We start from the raw sequence: 26,861 nt of genomic DNA on the forward strand, positions 1-26,861 counted from the left end.
GGATTGATTACAGGTGTGCGCCGCTATTGCCGGGGCACCCCTGTCATGGTGTGTATGTGGAAATGAGAGAATGACTTTGGGGAGTCAATTCTTTCTTTCCTTCTTTGCATGAGTTCTAGGGATCTAATGTAGCCTGGCTTGCCTTATACAGCTTTTCCATACTGAGTCACCCTGCTGAACAGTCTTCTTTATTAACTTTATATCTTATGCTTTGTCTGTGGTATTAAATGGAATCTAAGGTCTGAGGTTAAGTCAGATTTTTTTGCTTGAATTCTTATTAGCCTGGAAGAGAACTAAATATTTAAACTCCCTAACTTTCCATGTCCTGATCTGTGAAATGAAATAATTTTCACTCTAATACCTCGCCGAGGATGTGTATGAAAACCACTGCAGCTGGGTACAAAGATAGGTCGAACACAGCCAGGCCCTTGTAAGCAAGAACAGCGAAGCCAGGCCAATGTCTAGCCCTCATAACTAGTTATTTAGTGAGCTCTCAGTTCCTTCACTTGTAAAGGCATATGTAATATTCTTCCTCGTATGCCTTATGAAGATAAAAACAATGCATTTGTAGTAAGGTGGAAGAATAGACTAATTATTAAAAACATCTTGACAATGTCTCAGAATAAAACCATCACAAGGTTAAACATCCATGAACTGATTTTTTTCTCATAAAAGGTATTATATTGTTATGTTTTCAAATCAGCATGTGTATATAAGATCTCTCCAAAATATTTCTAGAAAATATTTTGTTATCAGCTTTCATCATGGCAATTCTTCATAAGTACTTACCGTACAAAAAGATGGACTCGCCGTGCCCTTTCCCCCTGTATATGATTCATTGATCATACGAAAACTGTTTTGAATTTTAGAAAAGAAACAGATTGAAGCAAGATAAAGCCAGTTTTTAAAACATGAAAATTACATGCTAAAATAACTGAGCATTTCCTTAAGAACTTCTGTGTATATCAAGTATTACAGTCTACTTTTATTTAAAAACTTATCACTTGACTAGTCCCTAAAATAGAGAGAAGTATGACTTACGTCTGCTGAAAAAATTAAAATCAAAGGGTCTACTTAGCAATTGTGCTTTACTTTTTATATTGAGATAGTTACCACCTTTTAACTAAATACAACTTTCGTACTAGTGAAACTCTAACATTTTTTAATCTTTTATTTTTATTTTTTGCAAGATAATAGTTGGAGAAACTGCAGTGTTTTGCCTACAATTAGCCACAAGGGATTTTGAAAACCAGGAAAAAACGATCATAACCGGAGATTGTTGCTATATAAATCCATTGGTACGCCGAACTGTCCGATTTCTTGGTATGTATCCATTGTCTTATTTTTATTCTTTTAAATAACAGTAATCATATATAAGGCACTTTCAAGATGACCCAGGATATAATTTCCACATTAAGAAAGAAAGAATAGCCAGGCATGGTGGTGCACACTTTTAATCCCAGCACTTGGGAGGCAGAGGCAGGTGGATCGCTGCGAGTTTGAGGCCAGCCTGGTCTACAAAGTGAGTCTAGGCCAGGCAAGGCTACACAGAGAAACACAGAATGAATGAATGAAAGAAAGAAAGAAAGAAAGAAAGAAAGAAGAAAGAAAGAAAGGAAGAAAGAACAAAGAATATCACCCATGAATAGTATTTTTTTAAGAATCTAAAATGTACGTAATTAAAATAAATGACTTTGTAGTATACAGATTTTCCAAAGGAATACATAGTAAGAAATTATTCCCTGAAAAGGTAATTCAAGAGTGATAACTTGGCAAAAAGATAAATACAGCTCATATTCCTTGGACTAGTCCTGAGCTGGTTTTCATGGAAGCTAGGTTACATTGATAGTTTTGTTAGATAACAAGAGACACCCCTACTTTAGCTGTCACATGAATAGAACTGACCAGAACGTCAGATTACTAAGCACCCTTGTAATTCAATAGAAATCCAGATAAACAGATTTCATTAGACAATTGAAGTTTAATGTGAATTATTATTTCCTGGTTTGTTAGATTAAAGCAAACAGAGCTGTGCATGTTAAAAAGCATGTAAGATGATTTTTGATAAATAAATCAAGGGGCCTGCAACTTTTCAGAGTATGTCTCAAGTTATGCAGCTGAAGAGGACTTTGGAAATAGTGAATTACTCTATAGCTAGCAAGAGAAGGATCAGGACTATGGGCTTTTCTGAAGACTAAAGGTCTTTATTTAGAACACTGAACTTCCCATTATCATCAAGTTAGGTATCTCCAAGGCCGCCAGGTATCTTTTGAAAAATTTCTTTATATACAAAATCCTTAAAAAGGCATTTTTTCCCTTTGTACAAGTAATGTACTGTTGATTCATTTCACTTTGCATGTGAGCCATTTAATAAGTAACCTTTGCGAAATGAAAAGTACTTGAATTCAATACTTTCCTAAGTACTGCTAAGCCTACCTGTGTAAAACATTCTCTGCATTTGCCCGTGTGTTTGTAAAGAACACGTGCCCCAATGGGAAGCGTGCCCATCACGTGTCACGTTCCTTACTGATTATATTAACTTATCTTCATTTCTGCTTCATTGTGGTGACCTGAGGTTTCGTGTCTGTTGTAATAAAATAAAAGCTTGTGACTGAAGCAACAACACTGTGTAAGAAGATTGCACTCTTCATAGGGACAGTTGGGTCAAAAGAGTGGCTATGCCTACGTGATCCCACTTGGAAAGTTATCTGTGCCATCAACAGCAATACAAGCTCTGGACCAGACACACTGACATTTTTGTTCTAAGACATATTTGGGAACTTTTAAAGTATCAAGAGACATATCAATACTCTCCTCAAGTATTTCTATTTTAGACAAGGAGACCTATTACACTAGATAAAAAAGAACAGTTTAGTTAAGAAAGTGAGCACATCTTAGCCTACATTTCAAGGAGCACAGGAGTTTCATATGCTAGTTTCTAGCTTCAAGATTTCCGAAGGATGAAAATGCAGGCACTTTTGTGCACTAACATCTAACTGGCCTTCGTTTGCTCCCAATTCTTTGGCTTTCCTGATTTTCTGCTTTTATAGCCTTTCATTGTTATGATTCTTGGCCACTCCTAAGATGCCAAAAGGGTTTTTTTTTCTGTTTTCTTTCAGAATTTAAAATAGAAAAAAAAAATCAATGTTTCTATCACCTTGACATTTGGATGCTCAAGAGTTTTGTTACATGTAGGAGTTTGTGCACAAAGAAATCTTACATAATAATTTGAAAATTAAAAGGCCATCTAAGACCGGAGAGTTGTTTGATCCTTTGCAAATTTCATGATAATTTCCCAATCCAACAGTCAGTCATGGAAGGCTTAGAAAAATAAACAGTTCTGAAATATATAACTAAGAAAAAACCCTCATTATATAAATAAAATTAACATGAGTTTTTAATAGGCTAAATCTTTGAGGAAATATTATTTTTTATATGTTTAAAAATCCTTAGAGATGGAGAAATGGCTCGGCAGTTAAAAGTAAATCCTGTTTTTACAGTGGCCTTGGGTTTTATTCCTAATAAAAAGTCATGGAATGGCTCTCCACCACCTGTAACCCCAGCTCCAGAGCATTTGAAGTGCTCTCTTCTGACCTCTGTGAGAACCTGCACAGATGTATTCCACAAATATACACTCAGGTGCACACACATACATGTAATATGAAATAAATAAATACATCTTGAAACAATAAAAATAAAATAAAAATCCTCTTGGGTTTTATTACCTCAGATTAGAATCCAGTAGATTTCTTCACATCAGAACCACTCCTTTGAAGGTTACATTTTATGCATATCATTGATATTATTGACAAAAGTAGTTTTACTGAGGTGGAAAAATAATTTTTTTCCATAAACAAATCTTGTATAATATTTTGAAAATGAAAAGAACATCCATAATCTAATATTGGAATTTTATTTAGCCTTTTGCAGCTTTCATGTAATAAGTGGTCAGTGGCCCTGAAGTTAGAACCTACTTTTGGTATTCAAGCAAATCTAAGTTAATTACAAAAGAGAAAATGAGTCTATGTATTTAAATTTGTACTTCCAGGTCACCATAGTAAAGAAGCATTGATGCTGTAGAGACAGTCAAGAATTAGAACATTGATCGCTTGCTTGTTTCCTAGCTTGTTCCAAAACAGATAGCTAGAAAGAAAATCTATGAAAGACAAAGTTGGACCACGTGGTAGCTGTTCTGTGCCTTTGAAAAATGTGTTTCTGAAGGCGATGTAGAAATTCAGTCCAAGAACATTGTGCTTAGGCTTTCTGCATGATATTTAAGTGTAAACGGATGACACTGTGTTTTACTGTTAGCTGGCACCTCCAATAGAGGTGTTAGCCATCCGAATGGGCTTAAGGTGCATAATCAAAGAGATACAACTGTGTTTGCTTTATGTTCATGTGATTTAAAATAAATGTCAAAAGTAGGAAAAGGAAAGGAGATTGCTAATGTTAGGAAAACATGCTCAACTGCATCCTCTCAGGGGATGGATCTGTCTTTTCATTTGGAAGCCTGTGTCACCCAAACAGAATCTCAGAAATATATCATCTTCCTTTATCTTATGCCTTACAAGCCTGCGACGCATGAAAGTGTAGCCAGTGGTAGACAGCTCAATATGTTAAATAATTTAATATCTTTAGCTACTCCAGAAAGCCAAGGGAGAACCTGCGAAGGGGCAAAATGAAGAGAACGGAATATACGTACCTATGAAATGCAGTACGATTTCTAAAATATTCCCATATTGGTCTGCTATAGAATAAATTATTTAAAAGAAAAAGAAAGCTAATGTTTGTTTATTTGTTTGTTTTCCCCGTTAGGAATTTATGCATTTGGACTGTTTGCTACAGATATCTTTGTCAATGCTGGGCAAGTGGTTACAGGAAACCTGGCTCCACACTTTCTGGCCTTGTGTAAGCCCAACTACACAGCGCTGGGGTGCCAGCAGTACACACAGTTCATCAGTGGGGAGGAAGCTTGCACAGGCAACCCAGATCTCATCATGCGAGCAAGGAAAACCTTCCCGTCCAAAGAAGCTGCCCTCAGTGTCTACGCTGCCATGTATCTGACGGTAAGTAATGATCACTAGTACACACTCTTTCTTCCAAGTGTGTGTGTGTGTGTGTGTGTGTGTGTGTGTGTGTGTGTGTGTGTGTATGTGTGTGTGTGCCATTCCATTTATTTCTCATGATTGATGGTTGTCCTGTGATAATGTTAACTCAGCTGACTCTTTTGAGACTGTGTCTGGGTAGCTGATGACATAAAAAATATTGCCACTGGAATTTCTGTTTGTAGATATGTTTGCCTTTATATTAAATACTACTTAATGGAAGCAAGTTTCTTCTGTAGCACTCCCCACAAAGTTGTAATAGTATAATTCAGAGAACTGTCTGCTCTCCCATCTGCCTGCACAAACTCTTAGATTCAATGGTGCTGGTGGAGAAGGGACTCTCATTGTAGAGGGCTCTTTTGTTATGATATAATTACATTGTCATAATATTCCCATTGGTATTCTGATATTTTCCCATAGAACTAACAAAAAAAATCTTTAGAAACTATGTTTTCCTTTTTTTCTTGAACATTTACCATCCTTTTGGTTGTAGGATCCAAGCTCTGAGTGTAGGCATCCTAAGCCTTTCAAGCAAGGATAAGTGATCACAGCCTACTGTGTTACTGACAGCAGCAGGGATGGGAAAGGGGCGGGAGGAGCCTTGGCAGTCTTCAGCGGTCCCACCATCTCATCAGGAAGGGTGCAGCTGTGGGTCTGAACTTCAACCTTGTTCTCTGTGGGCTTTTTTTCATTAATTGTGGTGAGAAGGTCAGAGGATGTAGAAGTTTTTCTTTGGGGCTTCTTTTTCTTAGTGGTTCCATGATTTATTCCTTTATGATTTCAATGTATCAAGGAAAGGGTTTTTTTTTGTTATCTCTTTTATAAGCTACAGTGAGATGGTGGGGGAGGAAAGCCCCCCTGTCAGAAGTTTAGAGGAGGAGAACAAGGTGGAAGAGGGAGGGAAGGTGGGAACAGGAAGATACAAGTAAGAGGAATAACAATTGGAATATATTATTTATAAATTATAATTAATTCTTTAAATGAGAAAAGAAAGAAATGGAAAAAGATTTCCCCCCTCCCAAAAAAATTAGAATAAAAACCTGGCCCAGCTTGACAAGAAATTTGATTATTTCTAATGACTTGGAAAAGCTCAGAATTATTTTTATACTGCAGAAGCTCTTTGATGATGAGAGTGTTTCTGATGTAATCACGCCGTGCTACCACTAAAGCATAGAGAATCTCCAGCATTACCCAGTGATATGTCTCCCTAAGACTGGAAATAAGAATTACCAAGTAGAAAACTTAATGAGAAAAAAATACCAATGTGCATAACATTTCCAGTGCAAGATAAATTTAGAGGTCACAGAGTACACAGATTTTTTTAGATTGATGTTCGTTTTGTTTTTTTTTTTTTTAAACATAGCATTTTGCTTGTTGTTCAGATTGTTTTAGGACCTACTGTGCAGACTAAGCTGGCCTCAGACTTGTGTCAATCAGGCCATTTTAACAGCTCAAATGTTGGTCCAAGTCTTTATCATAAGCCATGATAATTGCACCCAGCACTGCCTGGTTTTTTTTTTTAAATTGTTATCAAGAAAATTTGTATAGCATTTGGGATTCAATCTTATCCTGTCATTTTGTATGTCACCTCCTGCTGACTGCTGTAAAATATTTATTACAATTCCCTTCTTGCTTTCTCACTCAGCTTTCCTAGTATGTTTTTTTTTTTCAAATTCCCTAGTTCCTTTAGCCTATCTGCTTTGCATTCTTGTATACATTATCAGGTACCTTTCATAATTGAATGAAATGTGCTAACACACATATTCTTTCCTATTTACCAAGTTGCTTGACTCCAGGCTTTTCCTCTGCTGGAATATGCAGCACTCAGTCTTACAAGGAAGATTTTAAATGAGTGAATCAGAAAGCATAAGGAAGTTTTTTGTGTATTGCCTTCATCTAAATCTGATGTTGACTTTTGGTATCTATGTAGGGACTCTAAATATATCTGCACATGAATATGTGATCAAACAAATGATGGGAGGAAAATTGCAGAGCGCTTTCTGAAGCCAGATACTGTACCCTCTTTGAGCACTAATAGATGTTAGATTCTGCTGTGTACCCATCCTTTGTCGATGGTGATGAATATGCAACTTGAATAAAATACTTAGCCAATTTACTATCTTAAATTGTCCTTCAAAGACATTGCTATGGGACTGGGCATTAGCCTCTGATGTTCTAGAAAAACAGTCACATTTTATTCCTCTGCTCTGTTGACCATCTGCAGTCATTGCTTTTAGAAACTCATGTTTTGCATACCACACTCTTCTAGGCATAATAAAGACTTAGATCCTTTATTAAAAATAATTAATTATAATGACCTTAGCAAACATTTATTGAGCACTTACTGTGGTTCAGGCTTCACTTTTACTAACTCATTACTTAACTTATTTTTTACATTATTAAATGTTACCATATATTTATGATTATTGGTCTTTAGTAATTCATCATGTGTAATAGTTTATTTGAAAGCGTATACCATTTTATGGCTGTATGTGCTCATTGAATCTGTTTATAGTTAGAGATACTGACAAAGCAAAGTACTTTGTTCAGATCTACTGAACCACAGATTTTCCTGGTGATGATATTTTCCACAAAGTTTTGGATAGGTAAACATTAGATTTTTGCTAGTTCTTATGTGTTCATGGTTAGCCCAAACCCCCTTCCTCCTACATTACTTCATAATCCAGTACAGATGGTGAGGAGATTAGAGAGCAGGCCTGCGCTGAGAAATCTTCTATCATTAAGTGCCGTTCAGACTAAGAGTTGGGATCCCTGCTTGTAATTACATTGATGGGTACCTCTGTCTTGTCAACAATAGATTCTGTTCCCTGCTTCCTGCTTTCTTCTCTTTCCTCACCACTCCTTTGTGTGTGAGAGAGAGCGAGAGAGAACGTGGGTGGCTGCTATGGCAACTCTGAATATAACTCCTGCTGCAAATACAGGATTTCCAGTCAGGTTTTGCCATTATATTTGAACTTATGTACAAATGTATTTTGCCCTAGATTCACTAGTGACACCTTGGGAAAACTTCATAATAGAAAGGCTGGCTGTGTCAAAGTATTTCAGTCTCCTAGAATGATTCCCAGAAGTAAAGAATGGCCTCTCAAGCAGTATTCTTTATGTAAATAATCTCATGATCACATGTAGGGATATGCTTACATGATGTTAAGTCATATGTGACTTCCAAAGAATAAAGGGATGCCAACATGAAGTATTTGAAAATTAGCTGAGGAATATTTGTTTGACGCTTCTCTGTGTGACTTAGCATAAACCCAAGGAATTTGAACTCTCTCAGGATCTGACTTTAATTATGGTTTTGGGGGATAATTTGATTGTAGATATTTCTTTTCCTTTACTGAGAAGTTTAAGGGGGAAAATCCCTAATCCTATTTTACAAATGCTATTAGTTACCTTAGTGGAAGGGATAATCTAAAAGTTATTTAACCCTCGATTCTCAAATTTCTAATTCAGTGTTAAATCATATTAGAATAATATTTCAATTTAGCTTTCTGGTATTTTCATAAACACTGACTAATGAGTTTCAAATTAAAAAGAAGCAAGAAAAAAAACTTTATAGTTGAGAATGAAAGACTATGTTTGGTAAATTTCCAGTTAATCCCATAAATTTTTGAAACATAAAACATGCCCTCAAAACTTTTGGTCACTTTCAAATCTAACCTTAATTTTTCTTTCAATAAAAAAGTTAATAATGATAATAATAATTATTTATAATTATTTGTAAATAATATTTTATTATTATTATTATTATTATTATTATTATTATTATTATCATCATCATCATCATCATCATCATCATCATCATCATCATCATCATCCTGGAAAGATGTCTCAGTAGTTAAGAACACTGGCTATTCCTACAGAGAATCTTTGTTTAATTTCCAGCACCCACATAGTGACTCACAACCATCTGCCACATGAGCTCCAGGCGATCCTAACGCCCTCTTCTGGCCACTAAAAGCATGAGGCAAAACACTTGAATGCATAAAATAAAATTTTAAGAACTTGAAAATAAGTAATAACAAGCCAGAGTCACTACTACGTTTGTGGACCTTGGTTTCCATTGTGTAGATTTCCATGTTGACCCACTCTAAAGCTACAAGACAGTCACAGCTTCTCTTCTGGCTCAAGTTCAGCTCACCAGTCATCTAGGTGTGTCTCAGTTGGTATGACTGGAATAAATGGCTCCTCTCATTCTTTTTTTTAAAATTTTTTATTAATTTATTCTTGTTACATCTCAATGGTTATCCCATCCCTTGTATCCTCCCATTCTTCCCTCCCTCCCCTTTCCCCCTTATTCCCCTCCCCTATGAATGTTCCTGAGGGGATTACCTCCCCCTGTACATGTTCATAGGGTATCAAGTCTCTTCTTGGTAACCTGCTATCCTTCCTCTGAGTGCCACCAGGTATCCCCCTCCAGGGGACATGGTTAAATATGAGGCCATCCTATTGGGACTCTAGATGAGAGAACCATGGGAGAATAGCAAAGTAGAAGGATCCAGAGGGTCCTAGAAACCTACAAGTAGAATGTTATGATAGGCAGATTTGGTCCCAGGGGTCCCGCTCATACTAAGGCACCAGGCAAGGACAATACAGGCGGTAAACTTTAAACCCCTACCCAGATCTAGCCAATGGACAGAACATTCTCCACAGTTGAGTGGAGAGTGGGGTATGACTTTCACACATGCTCCTCTCATTCTTATGAAGTCTTTCTTGTAGGTCAACTTGCTGGATGTATCTCAGAACAGTCTTCCAAAAGGTTTAAGCCCCAAGATGTAAAGTATTAAGAGACTAATGTTCCTGGTTCCCTTGGCATTCCATCACAGTGTTCTACCTATCCAGGCAAAGCACAGACTATTTGTATATGGAAGAGTTGTCCAAGTAGATGTAAAAGATGGCTATAATGCTGTAGGAGGAATTAGCAGTCGTTACACATTTACCAATTTTTCTCTGAACAGTGGAAGGAAAAGCACTGCTTTCCTCTGTCCTTGGTGTGAGTGGTCAATTCCTGTCACTTCATGCACAATCATCTGTTGTAGTGATCTCACAGCATCCTGCACAGTGTATACTAACTTCAGATCATATGATGCTGAGACAAGGATTAGAAGAGCTCACTCGTTAGCTTCATAAGTCAGATCTGAAATCATATTTAAGGGGGAAAATCGGGTGGATTTAAACAGGAAGGTACAAGTGAGGGGATAACAATTAGGATGTAATCTGAATAAATTATTTAAAAATAAATAAATAAAATGTAAAAAAAAAAAAAAGAACAACAACTTGGGATCCCATTTGTATTCATTTCCATTGTCTGGTGACACCCAACTGCCATCGCAAAGCTGTCATCCAAACTGCTGTGCATAAGAGTAACTTAATCTTAAAATGTATAAGGTCCCTGTGCTTCATATTTCGCAGGAGTAAATTTGATCAAATGTCTACTTAGTCATATATCAAAAATATTTCTTGGCACACCATCAATTCAATGCTGTACCATGACTTGGATGACTGGTGTCTCAACTGCCATTATTAGTCGACTGACACTTCTCTTGTCAGCTCTCAGCTAAGTGTTATTGTGTGGGGCGAGAAAAAAGACATCAGCAGCCTATGCAATACCTTCTGTGTTTCAATGTATTTACTGTCATAGGTCCTTTTAGTCATGTTGTATCCCTTTTCCCACTCTCTTCCTGGAACCTGGTGCTTTAACGCTTTTCTATCTAACGCACAGTTTCTCACACTACCTTGGGCAGAGACTTTAAATACTTACTTATAACAATAAAAACATAATGATGCAGTTTTGAAACTGCACACATAAAATTACAAAAATGGGTGAGATAGTGATAAACAGCTAAGTATATGATTAAAGACATGCATATTGCGTATGCTTCTTCACATTTTTGTTTTGTTTTTTTCCTGGCTTCCAGAAATAAGAACTACATTTGTATGCTCTGTGATTGACATGTGGACTTTTTAAATTGTATCTAGCTTTTGACTCATATCCCAGAAGTCTCTGCATTGTCAACAGTGTTTCAGAACCTCTGAGCAGTCTGGGCTCCCCAGTGCTGCCACCTGAGTTATTTCTGCCTGAAAGCAAAGAATAGTGACATTTTAGTTAGTACACGTGGGCTTATTATCAGTGGATACAGTATTATCTACAATTTTTCAAATATTGAAGAGCATGTCATAGGCATTCATATTTTGGGATTTCTTAGGAGTTAGCAAAGCAGTGGTGGGTGCAACAAGCTGCACATTCTTATTAAGAAAGCAGCAAAGCAGTGAGGGTGGTGTGGCGACAGTTGTAGGAGCTGAGTGTGATGCCTTCTTGGGACTCTTTTACCTTATACATCTTAAAAATTATATGTTCTAACAGGATTACTATGAATTTTATTTTTTATTTTTAAAGACAGAGTCTCTCTATGTAACTGTCGCGGACCTGGAAATCACTCTGTAGACCAGGTTGGCCTCGAGCACACAGTGATAAAGGTTAGACTTGTTAGAGACTCTTGAGCTTTCATTCTAGATTCTGGGAACAAGACATTAGGTCAACAATTGGCGAAGTACACAGAGTGCACCTGGGGATTCTTCAACTATCACCAGTAGATACCATTGTTCATCAACCACGCCACTGCTCATCAGACACACGATAGAATTCAGCTCTCCTGCTTGCGTTCCAACCTGAGTCTCCCAACTGCACATAACGGGAAGCTACCACGTGCATAGCTTCTTTTTTTGGGTACTTTGTAAGGTACTGCCCAGCAAAGGATTCCCAGCAGGAAGTGCAATCTTATGAGAGTCACCCCACATCAAATGTATTTACATTTGAATGGTTTAATATCCAAAGACAGTTTCTAGCACTTTCATTTCATCTGTCAAACTGAGCCAAAAATATAGTTCAAATGGAGGCAGTTTCTCAGTACTTCTGCTGTTTTGTTACTTTCAAGGTAGGGTTATTATGAACACAGACTACTGTGAGCTACTTGTTTATGCCATTTTAGGAAAATCTTGGAAGAGGAATGAAGGGCTCCAAGTAACACATAGAAATCCTCCTATATAATAGTATAGCAATCTAAGGCATAAAATTATTATTATTACCAAGTGCTTACCATGCAGAGCATTTTCCACACAAGGTTTTCTCCCTCTACATAGGTACTAAGCATTGTTAGATTATGGGCAACGCAGAGAAATATATCTCTTTAAACATCTCTTCTATCAAAACAAACAACTAACAATCATGATTAACTTGCTCATTTCAGTAACTATACATCTATAAAGAAAGCTCTAGAGAGACAAACTCACACTTCCTTACTTCATGACCATGTTGGATCATAGGTTTTGCCCTGCCCCCGTCTCTCTTTCTTCTCCTCCTCTCCTTTTGGTTCCCTCCCTGTGCTGTCCATGGTGGCTTTCTCTCTCTGACCCTTTCACCATAAGCTATCTCTCATGATGAAGCTCCTCTCCAGGTTTTAAAGGGAAGCCTCTTTTTGCCTTTAGGCACCTGTCTTGTTTCTGAGAGGATGTTTTATCCATCCTAATTGCTCTTCCATCTCAAGGCCAGATCACAGCGCCTTGCAAGGTCACGAGCTTCTCTCCTAATAAAGCTCATTCTGAAAGATGGCTGGTCTCAGCTTTCTTTTCTGTGAACCTCCTGGTCTTTTCTTACACTCAGGAGCATGGGTGTGTTTCATCGTTCCTTCGTATTAGTTTGCCTCTCTTTAGGGCATTAAAAACTTTATACTCTCCAAGTGTGTTTCCTCTCCCATTCAAATGCCTTAGGGAAGGGTCAGGAAACCATCTATCCGCATCAAAGAGCAGGCGCTTGACGCTCTCCAGGGGTAACTCATCCCTCCCTCATTTCGATGTCATTTCTAATGAACCCCTAAAGCCTCTCATTGGCCTTTGTCTCTTTCCTGAGCTCTAGTCCTAAAAATACCGATGTAGGTAGTGTCCCACCACCTCCTTTTACCTAAAATTTCCCAAAACCTGAATTATACCAAGTTAGCTCTCTGTGTCTTCCGACTTGGTGATTGGCAATTCTTCCCCTCCCAATTATCCACTTCTAAACTCTGAGTCATTCTCAACTCCTCCTTCTCCCACACCCCCACATCCAGATGTCTGACTAATTCTGTACCTTCCACCTTTGAACTATCTCTGGATTCCAGAATTTTTTTTCCTTTCCCCCCTATGTGTTCCTACTGTTTTAATTCAGTGTCTTTGTATTGCTGGCCTTTTAGGTTCTTGTTTAAAAAGATTCTTCACACAGCTTTTCCTTCACCAATCTACCCGACACAAGGAGCCAGAGTAGCATGAGTTTTAAAGTCATCCCTGTTTGTATAGAAAATTTCTGGAGCTATCGCTTATCACCCCCTCACAATCTTATATGATGCATCCAAGGCTTTTTTTTTTAATTTTCTATAAGACTAGGCACATATTCTTCTATTGAGGTTAGACAAGGTGGCCCAGTTAGAGGAGAGGAATCCAAAGGCAGCTATGTAGTCAGAGACAGCCCTGCTCTTGGTTTAAGAGTCTGACGTAAGTACCTAGCTACACAGCTGTTACCTATGTACAGAGGGCCTGGGTCCATCCCACGCATGCTCTCAGGTGGCACTTCAATCTCTATGAACCCATATGGAATCAGTTAGTTGATTCTATAGCCTTTCTTGTGGTGTCATTGGCCCCCTTCTGGATCCTCCCTCCCCCTCTTTTGAAGGGTTCACCGAGATCCACTTAATATTTGCTTGTGGGTCCTCACATCAATTTCCATCAGTTGCCTGGCGAAGCCTCTCTGATTACGGTTATGCTAGGCTCCTTTCTTCAAGTAGGGCAGATTATCATTAATAGTGTCAGGGGTGGACTCCATCCCATGGCATGGGTCTCAACGTGGACCGGTCATTGGTTGGGCCTTCTCTCAAATTCTGCTCCATCTTTCAACCCTACTCATCTTGTTAGGGAGGGAGGAAAAATCATGAATCTAAGGTTTTGTGGCTGGGTTGGTGTCTCAATTCTTCCATTGGGAAGTCTTGCTTGGCTAGAGGAGATGTCCAGATCAGGATCCATATGCCTCATTGCAAGGAATCTTAGCTATAGTTACCTTCATAGATTCCCAGATGTTTCCATTGTCCTAGGTTTCTAACTTGGCCCAGAGATGCCATCCCCCAATCCAATTGTCTCTCCCGGTACTCTTTCCCTCTGTCCTCCCTCAAACCCATCCATCCTGTTCTTATCCCCACCTCTTCTTCACCCACTGCCCTCTCTCCATTCAATGCCTCCCCAACCCAGTCCCCACTGTCCACCCCACTCCTTTTCAGTGAGATTCAAGTGTTCTTCTTGGGCCCTTCTTATTACTTAGCATCTTTGGGTCTGTGTTTTGTGTCATGGTTATCCTGTACTTTGTGACTCTCTCCCATCCCTGCCTATCTTAATCACCTCTGAAGGCTCCATCTAGAAATACCATCACATTGTGGGATAGAACAGCACTGTAGGAATCAGAGATGGGAGAGAGGACACAGCTCAACCAATGTTGCAGGAAGGCTGTTTAAAAAGCCTTCAGCTGTATTCAGAAGGTCCTTGAGTACACCATAAAATATTGAGCCAACTTCAGAAAGTTTTTGTACAAGCAGGGATGTACTTAAAACTCATGCTACACTGGGAACCTAGTGTAGTCATGAAAGTAGACCTTCAAGATAGAAATAATGCCTTTGTGAGAAAAATTACCACAGTGCTTCCTTCCTCTCACTCTGTACCCTGAAAGGATGCATCAATACTATTCCTGAATTGTGAAAACCATTTTTGTAGTTTAAGCCACCAAATCTTTATCATTTTTGTTCTGAGTGCTCAGACCAACTAGGGTACCGCCCCTATTTCATGGTTGCCCGTGAGATCATTTCTTAATTCATGTGAATACTGTTCTGGGTGGACATTTCTACCATTTGCTAAGTATAGTGCTTTTTTCCTTTTGTATCCTCTTACTTTCAGATTCACTCAGCCCATGATATTTCCATTGCCTTTATAATTTGCTAAAATTCCATTCAACTTTATATTCTGGTCTGTGCTGTGCATTACAAATGACTGAGAGTGAGCCAAGGAAAATAATGTAAAAGGGCAGGCTGACAAGGGAGGCTCCGGGAATGAGTGGGAACCACTGGCTCTCAGGTAGTGGCCAGCAAGTGAAATGAAGCATAGTGCTGTGACTCTACCACACTGGCACTGCAACTCTCCATAATCAATGCCTCTACCTGCCCTGTTACTATCAGGCTTTCCAAGGAGGTGGATGCTTCTCCATATCTGCTCCATGTCAGGCACAGTAACAACTGAGTATGCATCAGGTGCCAGAAGCCTGTCTGCTGAGGCACCTAGGAAGGCCATTCTCAGGTGATTTTTGTTCTGGTGGTAGAAAACTGCTTCCCATCTATAAGGCTACATGCATGAAAGAAATTTTATAACCCTAGCAAGATGCTATGTTATAGAAAAATCTTAATCCCTATCAAAATTAAGCTTCCTTTTGAAGATCTATCTCATCTGATTGAAAGTAATCTTTTTGGCAGCCGGGCGTGGTGGCGCACGCCTTTAATCCCAGCACTTGGGAGGCAGAGGCAGGCGGATCGATGTGAGTTCAAGGCCAGCCTGGTCTACAAAGTGAGTCCAGGACAGTCAAGGCTATACAGAGAAACCCTGTCTCGAAAAACCAAAAAAAAAAAAAAAAAAAAAAAGAAAGTAATCTTTTTGTTCTTGGTAGTATATCAATTATGTTTGACATTTAACGTAGGTCATTTTTAGCATCCTTTCTAGATTAAAATAATTACTTTTAAATAATAGCCATGTAGTGGTGATAATGATTCTTGATCATTATATATATATGTATATATATATATATATATATATATATATATATATATATATATTTACATTATAAAATTAAGAAGGTATAAAAATATAAATGGGACTGGGGAATTGCTCAGTGGGTAAGATGAGGGCCTGAGTTCAGTCCTCAGCATCCAGGTCAGGCTGCAGTAATATTTACTTGCAGTTTCAGATGTGGGCTAGTAGAAACAGGATGATTCCTGGAGCTTATTGGACAGCCAGCGTAGCCAAATTGGCAAGCTGGAAGTTTGGTGAGAAATTGTCTCAAAAAATTTAAGCAGAAGAGTGATAGAGGAAAGCGTTATATGTTTATCTCTGCCACACAAACATTCGCTCCAACGCAAAACTCATATATACACTCACAAAGACACATGTGCCTATTTAAAATATTTAAAACCAAAGTATTAAATAAAAACTTGAATACATGTTATGTTTCGATTATACAAAAATACAAATATATTTAACTGTAAAGGAGTATTAGTACTTTATTTCCCATATGAACTGAAATTTGCACTTGTCCAACAGAGTATACTATGTTGTGTATTCTTGTTTTTTCATTGTTTTGAATTTTAGCTATAACTAAGTACTCTAAGTAATCACTTAGATTGGAAGACTTGAATTACACAAATTGTCCCTTTTCATTTTTAATAGTCATGCTAACACACTGGTGCTTTCCTTCCCATTAAACCTGCCATTTACATGGAAACCCTGGGAACATTAAATGTCACTGTTAAGCATTTGGAAGATTCCCAGCCTTTTTACCAGCCTGTTTTCCAGACAGATTTGAATAGCCGAGTCCACGTGCCAGGGATAAATGGATTGCTGGGCATTCTTTGAATTAACTTCCAGGTACAATACAGTATGTATTCACAGTTATGGAATAAAATGTACTAATTGAAACCTACACATATCACCATGCAGGAAGAAGTACAATAATTATTTCACCCTAAAGTAACACTCCGCTTAATACCACTCCATATAACTAATCACCCCCAAAACGGGCAGAGAACAACCATTTATCACACTCACAAACTTTGTAGGTCAGATAATTGGAAAAGGCACAATGTGGTCTCGTCTTGTTCACACTGTTTCTGGTTTCTACTCCATCTAAGGCTCAGAGTAGAGACAAGAGGACAGGATTCTGTAGTCAGGGTGTAGAATCAACAGAAGATTGTTCATCTCCCTGTTTGCTTTGAATGGGAGAGATGGAGACAGAGATCAATTACACAACCCATCTGCCTCAACTTCCCCATAGTGATGCAGAAGATAGGGTCTTTCTGCCTACAAGACCTGGGCACAAATGTGCCAGAAGGTTCCCCAGCCTGTATACTACAGGCATTCATCGTCACTGTGTTTTTTATGTAGGTGCTTGGGATCTGACCACAGATGCTCATGGTGTATAGCAAGCATTTTTTCTGAGTCTTCACTCTAGACCCTCGTCTGCTTTTTAAGAGTTCATAGTGTTATATTAGCTACATTTGTTTAAGCAAGTCACAAGTCTCTGCATATTCCCTGAGTAAGTAGTGCTGGATGCTTCCTTCAGCAGGAATGTAGCTAGGCAGGAGCACAGGAAACTATCGTAACCTTTAAAAATACTATCTGTAGCCAGGTGGTGTGCAACACCTTTAATCCTGGCACTTGGGAGTTTGGGACCAGCCTCTTCTCCATAATGAGTTCCAGGCTGCTCAGGTCTACACAAAAGGATCCTGACTCAAAAGACATAACAAAACAAAGCACACACACACACACACACACACACACACACACACACACACACACACAAACACACACACACATATGCACAGCAAAAACAAACAAAAACCAAACCAAACCAAACCAAAACAATAAAACCACCAATCATCCAGATCGTTGACATTGAAAGTCCTTGGAGGGCAGGGATGTGTTCTCATAGGTAATATTTAGAATGCCCAGTGCATGGAAATAATAAAAGAAAAAATAATAAAAGATATTCAGCAAGTTTTATTTGTGCAAACTTTTACTAGCTGCACTTGGGATGAATCCTTTTCATAACATGTCCCTGTGTATATTTTAGTCTCCAAAGGCCTGTCATATAGCACTTAATAAGGCTTAAGATGAACCATGTTTGTAGCTGTTTGTATATTCTTACCTCACATAAATTACAAATTGCCTGAGGCTACAGAACATTATTTTAGAGGTACGTTGATAGTAATCATGCCTTGGATATAATTGAGACATAGGAGAACATGTTGATTGGCTCAAACAACTGCAACCATCTATTAAGTGCTTATTATTTGGAACTCTGAGTTTTAAATAGATGCATTTTCCTCTAATATACATATATATATATATGTCATCTCAAAGTATACTAATAGAGAAAAGAAACTGCATGAAACTCTGGATTGATGGTTCTGAATAAATAGCTCCTGGTCCTTAAATGAATCAAGTACTTACATTTTCCTGCCAATTCTATCAGAGCCGTGAGAAGTAAAGGCAATACACCTTGACACTGATGCATGGCCCCCAACATCTGCCTGATAATAACTTCATCTCTTTATCTTAGAGCACTTTTAGTCAGTCTCATAGTTACGTATTCTGCCTGAAGGGGACTTATGCCTGTCCCAAGGACAAGCCTAGGTACGCCTAGTGACAGAGGACACGGGTGAGTTCAATTTAGAGATGCTGGCTGGTGGGCAGGTCCTTGCCCCTGGATGACTCTCTGGCTTCTTTTGGCCATGTCCCCAACATTCTGTAGAGCTCAGCTTTGAACTCCTTGGGGGGCAAATACAGAAGAATCCTTTTATACTCTAAAGAAGACCTAACACTTGCCACTTTCTGATTCTTAATTTAGAAAAAGAATACACTGTATTTTTATGATCAGCTGAATAATAAATAATTTCCTTATACTATGTGTACTATATAATGAAGGTAACTGAGTAAGCCATGGGTAGCAAGCCAGAAAGAGGAATTTATCCATCATCATTTAAGGTCTTGCCACCAGGTTCCTACCTAGAGCTATTGCCTTGACATCCCGTAAAAGTAGATTGTGATCTAGAATCTGTAAATTGAGAGAAAACTTTTCCTCCCTAAGTTTCTTTTGGTCAGTGTTTCATCACAGTAGTAATAAACCAAACTAGAGTGCTCCCATAATTCCTAAATTAAAGATGAGAAAACCGAGGCTCAGAGGAACTCAGCAACTGACCCAAGTCACACAGCCAGTACATACTGAAGCCAGGATCTAAACCAGCATGCTCTCCAAGTATACTCTTTAAGTGACCCCATCCTACTGCATGCCCCATGCAGTCAGTAAACTAAAAGGACACGCCTTAGGGTGCATACAGTGTAGAATTCCAGATTCCTTCTCTTGGACCCTCTAGTAAAAGGTGCCTTCTTGGAAAGGATTGAGCAAGACATCACAGTGAGCCCACTAGACAAACACCATGAAAGAAAGTACACACACACACACACACACACACACATACACACACACACACACACACACACACACACACACACACGTGCATGCAAGCACAGATCATATATGCAAGTGTTCTCAGTGGCATCTCATTCAGCTGCTTTATTTTTAACATAACCACAAAGGGCTTTTCACTTTGCCTTATAATTGGTTTGCCTTATCCCACACCATTTTCTTACTGAACACCTTTAATTTTCTACACTCTGTGGTATTTCTGCCCAGAAGTTTGGGATTATTACAAATATAATTAAGGTGAAAAAATTAAATAGTAAAGGCAAACTGTTCAATAAAATACTTCTCTAGGGGGATAAAACGTCATTCCCATTTGTGCAGCCTTAGTTGAGGCCCCATCGTTGCTAGATTGAGTTACTAATAAAAATTCTACATAGTATCTACTTGTGCCAGGTGTGATCTATCCATTCTTTATGTGATTGTTCAAGTAGCTTTCCAAAGTTCAAGTAGCTTTCACACATCAAGCCAGCTGGAAATGTGTGTAAACTGGACTCACTCTGTGCCTATGCTCAGAAGTACCCAGGCTGAATTTACCTTTGTCTTTCAGTCCTTAATGAGTTTAACATGATGTCCCTCATTGTCACTGTGTATTTGACCCTCCCAATGATGAAGCTAGTTCTATAGCTACATACAATCACGGGCATACCACTCTAAACATCTGAACACTCAGAGAGTCTGGAGTCCTTCGATAAATTTCAGAAAAGATTCTGGACAATGGCTTAGAAGCAGGTGAATTTTCTGTAAAGTTCCTTTTATTTCTTAGATTATACAACTTACAAATAAAACCATCAAAATAAGTCAAGGAAGGGTCTAATGTTTACACAGACACGCCCAAATTAAGCCAAGTACAGCTTTAGTTTTTGTTTGTTTGCTTCTTATCTGTTAGACTGTTGCTTGCTGGCTTTATCAGGCACATCATATCAGGCTGCTGTCTTATTAATTGGGTGGTCTCTACACCATTTCCTGAAGTATTTCTTAAGCAGAAACCTTTACCGTTTCTTTTAAAATCAGAAATGATTGCTATTTTTACTCATTCTCACAGTCATTAATCTTCTTAATGTCTGAATAGAGATTTCGAGAAGGCTTTGTAATATATAGATTTTTACTTCACTCTGTTTTAATGTCAACTTACAGTGGTCATACCATATGTAGAACATAATATGTGAAAAAATTAGGGCTGGTGAGATGGCTCAACAGATAACAGTGCTTACTGCCAAGACCAGTGACCTGAATTCAGTCCCTGGAACCCACATGGCACAGGACATAAACAACTCCTGGAGATTTTCCATGATACATTAGCACCCACCTGCACTCATGCACACACACACACACACACACACACACACACACACACACACACACACACACACACAAATTAAAAAATTAAAACCACGCAATTATAAATTGGTTAACTTTAAAGCACAAGAAACGGCCACTGAATCATTTATAGATTAATCAGTTTAACAAACGGCTATTGAGCGCGTAGGAGATCAGAGGCATTACAGACAAGAGCCCCAGTCTTTGATGTGGGGTAGATCAGCACCCAGGCACAGATGAGAGTGAACATCCAATGCTACAAATAAAATAATTAGTAAACACTTTCATAGCCCAATTCTCAGTCTGTCTCCACAAAGCCACATGCACAGGAGGTTTTCCTACATATTATTTTCTTCTGTCTATATCTTCTTTTCTTTCAAACACACTTCCTCTGGAATGTAGAGTCCAGCCAAAATTCAGGTTGATATCATCCTGAAATCCTTAATTTAATTACATATGCCAAGATGGTTTTTCTTCCCCAATGAGTAGATATTTACATGTTCCAGAGATTAAGATTTTATCATGTCTCTTCACAGAGACACTTTCAACTGATACAAGGAGGTGAGGGGGGATGAGATGGAAAGGCAGGGAACGGTAGTACATGCGTGCCTTGGAGTGCACTGCCCAACAGTTCAGGGTGATAAAAGTGTAGGTCCTGGGTAATGAGAACAGAGATGAGGCTACAGAAACACTAGAGGTGACATCAGAGGTACCTGCACATCCTCCTTAGAACTAGACCTCATTGTAGAATGCATGCTATACAATTACTTGTCGTGAACCGTTCAGGGAGTTTCCCCTACTCTTGAGCACCACTTAAGGAGATGAATTAATGGCGCCCACCAAGGGGAACCAGCAAGGTTGTTCAGTAGATAATACACTATTAAATTGTACTCATTATGCCAGCTTTAAAGTCGATGCATTTAGTGTCAGAGCTCTCATTTAACTTATTCTTGAAATGAAAGTGATGCATATTCCCTAGCAGTGTTGACTAGTGAGAGCTGAGGGCAGCTTTGTCCACTAGGAGAAGCTAGTTCTCCTTGGCCTCAGCCATCACTTGTTTCCCAAGGCATGGTGCTGGGGTCCCTTCAGTCACGTTCTGTGATTTTTACTGTTGGCTGTTTCTGGGTTTGGACTGCTGGGCCCATTTGTATTACCTGACATGCCCTTAAGGTAAGTGAATTTGTAACTGTCTCTTTAAGAGTCTCTGAAGGTGTTTCCTCCGCCTGAAGTCCTCCCCACCTCTACCTTCTCCTGTGCCCTCATCTTTCAACTTCTTGTTACAGGAACCCATAGGAGAGGTTTTGCTTAGCTCTCTCTCCTCTGAATTGGTAGTTGGTACTGTGAGCCTCTTACCCCCATCCCCCACCCCTCTCTCTTTCAGTAAGAACAGGTGTTACTTTTATGCCAAGGGCCTAGAATAGACTATTGATCTCTCTGAATTCTATCTTCTGCAGATTCTATTTATCATTTGTGCTCACTTCAATTATTCTTAGCTATTATGGTTTTTTTTCTAATGTTTTGTTTTCTTTTGAGGCAGGATTTTTTGTTATATAGCCCAGGTCGCCTGCTGCTATTGCTCCTACCTAGTAATGAATCTGTTTATGTACAAGTCTCTTTTATATTAGATTAATAGGGTCTTTGGGTCAGCAAGACAGACTTTGCTGTTTCCATATGCCTAGATCCAAGAGAGAGAGAGAGAGAGAGAAATGTCCCCACCAGAAGGGGCATGGGAGGGGAAGCCACGGACAGGAAAGGAAGGAGCTACAGAGAAGGAGGAGGAAGGAGGATAAGAGAAAGGAAGTGAGGGAAAGGTGAGAGAGGGATGGAGGGAGGGATGGGCAAATTAGGCTACCTTTCCTGTCTGTACTCACTCACAGGCTCCCCCCCACCAAGTGTTTAGTCTGTCACTTGAGTTATTTTCAGGGCCTCCAATTCTTCCTTATGGCTGTTCTTCACCCCACTTGAAGAATCCTCAAGTTCCATACCATTTTTAAGACTGGGGGAGGGCTGGCCCCTGATTTCTTCACTGAACCCATCATTTATTTGGAACAGGACTTAGCCACCCAACAGCTTGAATTTGAGTTCATGCTTCATCACTCACTAGCCTTAAGTCCTTGGATGAGTGACTTATCCTTTCTGCTGTCCGGCTGCCTCATTTTTAAGTACTGCAAGCGATAGTTAGTACAGTTAGATAGCATGCACATAAAGCAGATAGATGCATCGTCCACTAGTGATTAAATGAAACACCAGGCTAAGCACATAAGAAAATGGGAAAGGGTATTTTTTTATCCCTTCTAAACTGGCAGAAAAGAGATACAGTATTACAACATAAAGGAATAACACTTTCATAATTATTAGGAAGAAGATTCTGGATAACACAATGAGGCTCACAGGATGATCCTTCACCCTCATAGCTACCCCTTGTCTGGGGATGTGATTTGAGGTGCCAGGATGCAGAAGTGTCTTTTCACCATTTTGCAACTCCATTCTAAGTTAATCTAGAGCTTTTTGGTGTTCGAGGTGGAAGCTGGTGGGCAGGAAGAAGCAGTCATAGGAGACCACACTCCCTAATTTCCATCCTAAGAGACAAGTTAGCTGGAAAGCAGATCAAGACACAGTAGGGGTGAATCTGGGGGAGGAACCATGCTGCCATGAGACAGGGGAAGAAGGGTCCCTCTTGAGATTCTAAATGAAAACAAAACAAAATGAACCCATCTTGCTTTCTTATTGCTGTGACCAAAGATCAGAAAAGGGTGACAGAAAGAAGAGAGGTGGGGTTTATTTTTGCTCAGAGTTTGAGGGTGCAGGCCTCAAGGCAGGAAAGACATGGTTGCTTGGTTCAAAGGTAGCTGTTCCTGTTGCACCTGCAGTTAGGCCTATGGGAGCATTGAATGCCAGCATTCAAAGTGGATTTTCTCTTTTACTCAATTCAGAACCTTAGCCCATGGAATAGTGCCATCCATCACTCTGCCCTGTCAAGTTGGCACTCGATAGTCACCATCACACTTTCCTCCTGACTTACTCCCTGGTGAGGTTGTGAATTGGGTTAGAAATAAGCATGCTTTCAATTTTGAGACATCCTTTGAAGTGACACACTGCAACATTTGTCATGCCATTTACGATGAGTGTGGAATTGGCTCTTTGTGGGTGATTGCAAATCTCGACATTATTTGTTCAGCAACATTTATACTGATGGTAACTGCACACTTATGCTTCATGACGTATATTTTTTCTTATTGCAGTAGCATATCCTTCCAAGATATTATTAATGTCTTTCCCTATAATTATAAAATTTAAAACAATATCTCAAATTTTAAGCTCTACTTCTAAGTATTCTTTTCTAATTCTATATGATACATAGGTTACTGAATATGCATTGTAGCTCACTTTCGACAGCATACATTGGGAGTTACAGAGATGATCGAGATGATTCAGTGGGGGAATGCATGCCACACAAGCATAAGCCCAGCACTGAGCAGAAAGAAGCAGATCCCTAGAGTTCATTAACCAGACAGCCTATTTAATCAGTGAGCTACAGATGAAGTGAGAGATCATGTCTCAAAAATACAGTGGAGAGTGAGCAATGAAGGCACCTGGAGTTTGCCATTAGCCTCCACATGTATACATATCTGCAAGCACACGTACGCACAAACCACACAGAAACATTTTCAGATAACACACACACACACATATATATATGCCAAACTATTATATAATCAAATATCACCTTGTTAACAATTGTTTCTTTCCATAATACAGCAAGCTCCTAACTAAGTGAAAATTTAAGGACAGGCCTGAGATACTTGAAATAGACATTTGCTAGCTTTGTCTTTAACATTCAACTTAAATTTTATTGATATCCTTTAACAGATTTGGGGGGGGGTACTTTTTTTATTTGTCTGTAAGATAAGCCAAAATAAATCCATCAGATTTTCCTAACACTCTAGTGTACATTTCTCTGTATGAGCTGAAAATTTCAAATTAGCTATTTGCATGCCCATTTTAATTTATTTCTTCCTGGAGAGATACTCTTAAATCCTGAAGATGACACAGATATTGAGACACAGAAATCAAATATATTTTGCTTACTGCTACCTCCTTAAAAGTTCCCACTCATTTTTTCTTCTTTAAGGAATATAAACAAGATAGCAGGCTATATTTTTAGCAAACTTTACCTTGCTTTTTATTTGGTAAATGGGAGACAAATGTATGTAAGATAAGCATATGTGATATTGATTTCAGAGATGACAATGAGTGTTTTTGTTACTCTATTTGATCGGTGAATGAGTATGTGTACGTTATATTTACTGGGAGGGGTCACATGAGAGAGAAATGGTCTTCATGAGAAATCAGCCATTGCTGCACTTCAGGGATAAGGTGACCGAGGCAATGATGAAGAGGCTGTTGTTCACAGTGAGGCCATCAATTACCTATTGTGCCAGGGGCAGCTGAGTTGCTGAGCATATTCTAATCGTAACTGCATGTACCAGCTGGTCCTGAACACTGAGGTGGTTGTTGCTTACTTCACATTTGAGACTCGTTAATGTTACCCATTCAAGGACGTCAACGACAGGATGAATCCTGCATTTGGGATGATGTAATCTTTGTTAGAGGTCCACTGAAGCTATTCAAGAATAAAGGACGCTAAACTCTGATTTCTAAGATTTTATAGAAAGCCTTTGCCCTGTGCCTACAAATTATGCAAGCGAATTTTTGTGTGAATTTATTTATTTATTTTATATGCTTGCAGAAACTCATGTGCCATGGTTTACAAGTGGAGTTTCCAGGGATCAAAGTCGGATCATCAGGCTTAATGGCAAAGGCCTTTACTACTGCGCTCTCCTGTCTGCCAAAGTTATATAATTAAAATTGTTATCAATGCTGTAAAGTTTTGGTATATAAATTAAATTCTTTATTCTAGTCTCAAAGTAAACAGGCGGTCATGTGCTCACGATAATAATAAAAACCCTCCTTATGTGATAACTGCTATATCCTACAAATTGCATTAACATTTTCACCTGTCAATGATACAGCAGTGCTCAGAGAGGGCTAGTAATTTGCTTAAGGTCAAAGAGCTAATCAGTGGTAGATTGACTTTGCCTAGATTATTAAATTCATAAAATATAAAACAGTTCATTAACTTTCACTGAAGCAAGAATTTTAGTAGCTGTTATGACAATTAAAATATGAAAAATAGGCTGTGTAAGTCTAACTTAGAGCATTCAAATAATTTCACAATTGCGTTTTAATGGAGTGTGTGGTGTTTGAAATTTTCACTATTAACACCATAGAAGATATGTAGAATTGTTGTCTAATGAACCAAAGGTGATACGAAGAGTGGCTTCAAATTTATTAGCAATCACCAACCAATGCAATAAGTAAAAAAAAAATACATAGTAACAATAAATGATAGAACAATTGTAAAAGTCTAGGATAATTCAAAGATAGTTTTTCTTTTTCTTAAATTATGGTGTTTTTGACAGGTCAGCACTATCTAATAGAAATATAAAGTGAGGGGTTGAAGAGATATCTCAGTTGATACCTGAGTGTATGTTGCAAAATATAAAGACCGGAGTTCAAGCCCCCGTTCTAGGCAAAAAAGTCCACACCTCAATAATCTGGGAGGTGGTGGTGGCATGATCCTCGAGGCTGGTGGGTAAGCCAGGCTAGCCTAATTGCTGAGTTCCAGGTTCAGCTGTGTCTAAAAATCGTGGTAGAGAGAGACTGAGGAAGACACCTGAGGTACACATACATGCATGCATACACACACAAAATATAAAGTGAGCTATGACATTTAAATTTTCTAATAGTCACACTTAAGGAAATAAAACTTGGAGGCCTGGTGGCACTCAGAGGAAGGATAGCAGGCTACCAAGAAGAGACTTGATACCCTATGAGCATCTACAGGGGGAGGAGGTCCCCCTCAGTCACAGTCATAGGGGAGGGGAATAAGGGGAAAATGGGAGGGAGGGAGGAATGGGAGGATACAAGGGATGGGATAACCATTGGGATGTAATATGAATAAATTAATAAAATATATTTTAAAAAATTTTAAAAAGGAAATAAAACTTGTGATATTTTGAAAACATTTGTCAGTATATCTA

The 26,861-nt window shown here is 38.8% G+C and overlaps 1 protein-coding gene across 4 annotated transcripts in view; it reads left to right on the forward strand.

Moving 5' to 3' along the window:
• PLPPR5 (phospholipid phosphatase related 5) overlaps positions 1–26,861 on the forward strand; it is a 108,640-nt gene that overhangs the window by 42,406 nt on the left and 39,373 nt on the right. For all 4 annotated transcript variants that reach the window (XM_084756833.1, XM_084756831.1, XM_084756834.1 and 1 more), the window contains exons 2-3: positions 1,191–1,323; positions 4,816–5,066. In XM_084756833.1, coding sequence (XP_084612959.1) covers positions 1,191–1,323; positions 4,816–5,066 — 384 coding nt within the window. The remainder of the gene's footprint in view (positions 1–1,190; positions 1,324–4,815; positions 5,067–26,861) is intronic.

This window comes from Acomys minous (genome assembly GCF_964271855.1).
Source record: "Acomys minous genome assembly, chromosome: 14".
Taxonomy (NCBI): domain Eukaryota; kingdom Metazoa; phylum Chordata; class Mammalia; order Rodentia; family Muridae; genus Acomys; species Acomys minous.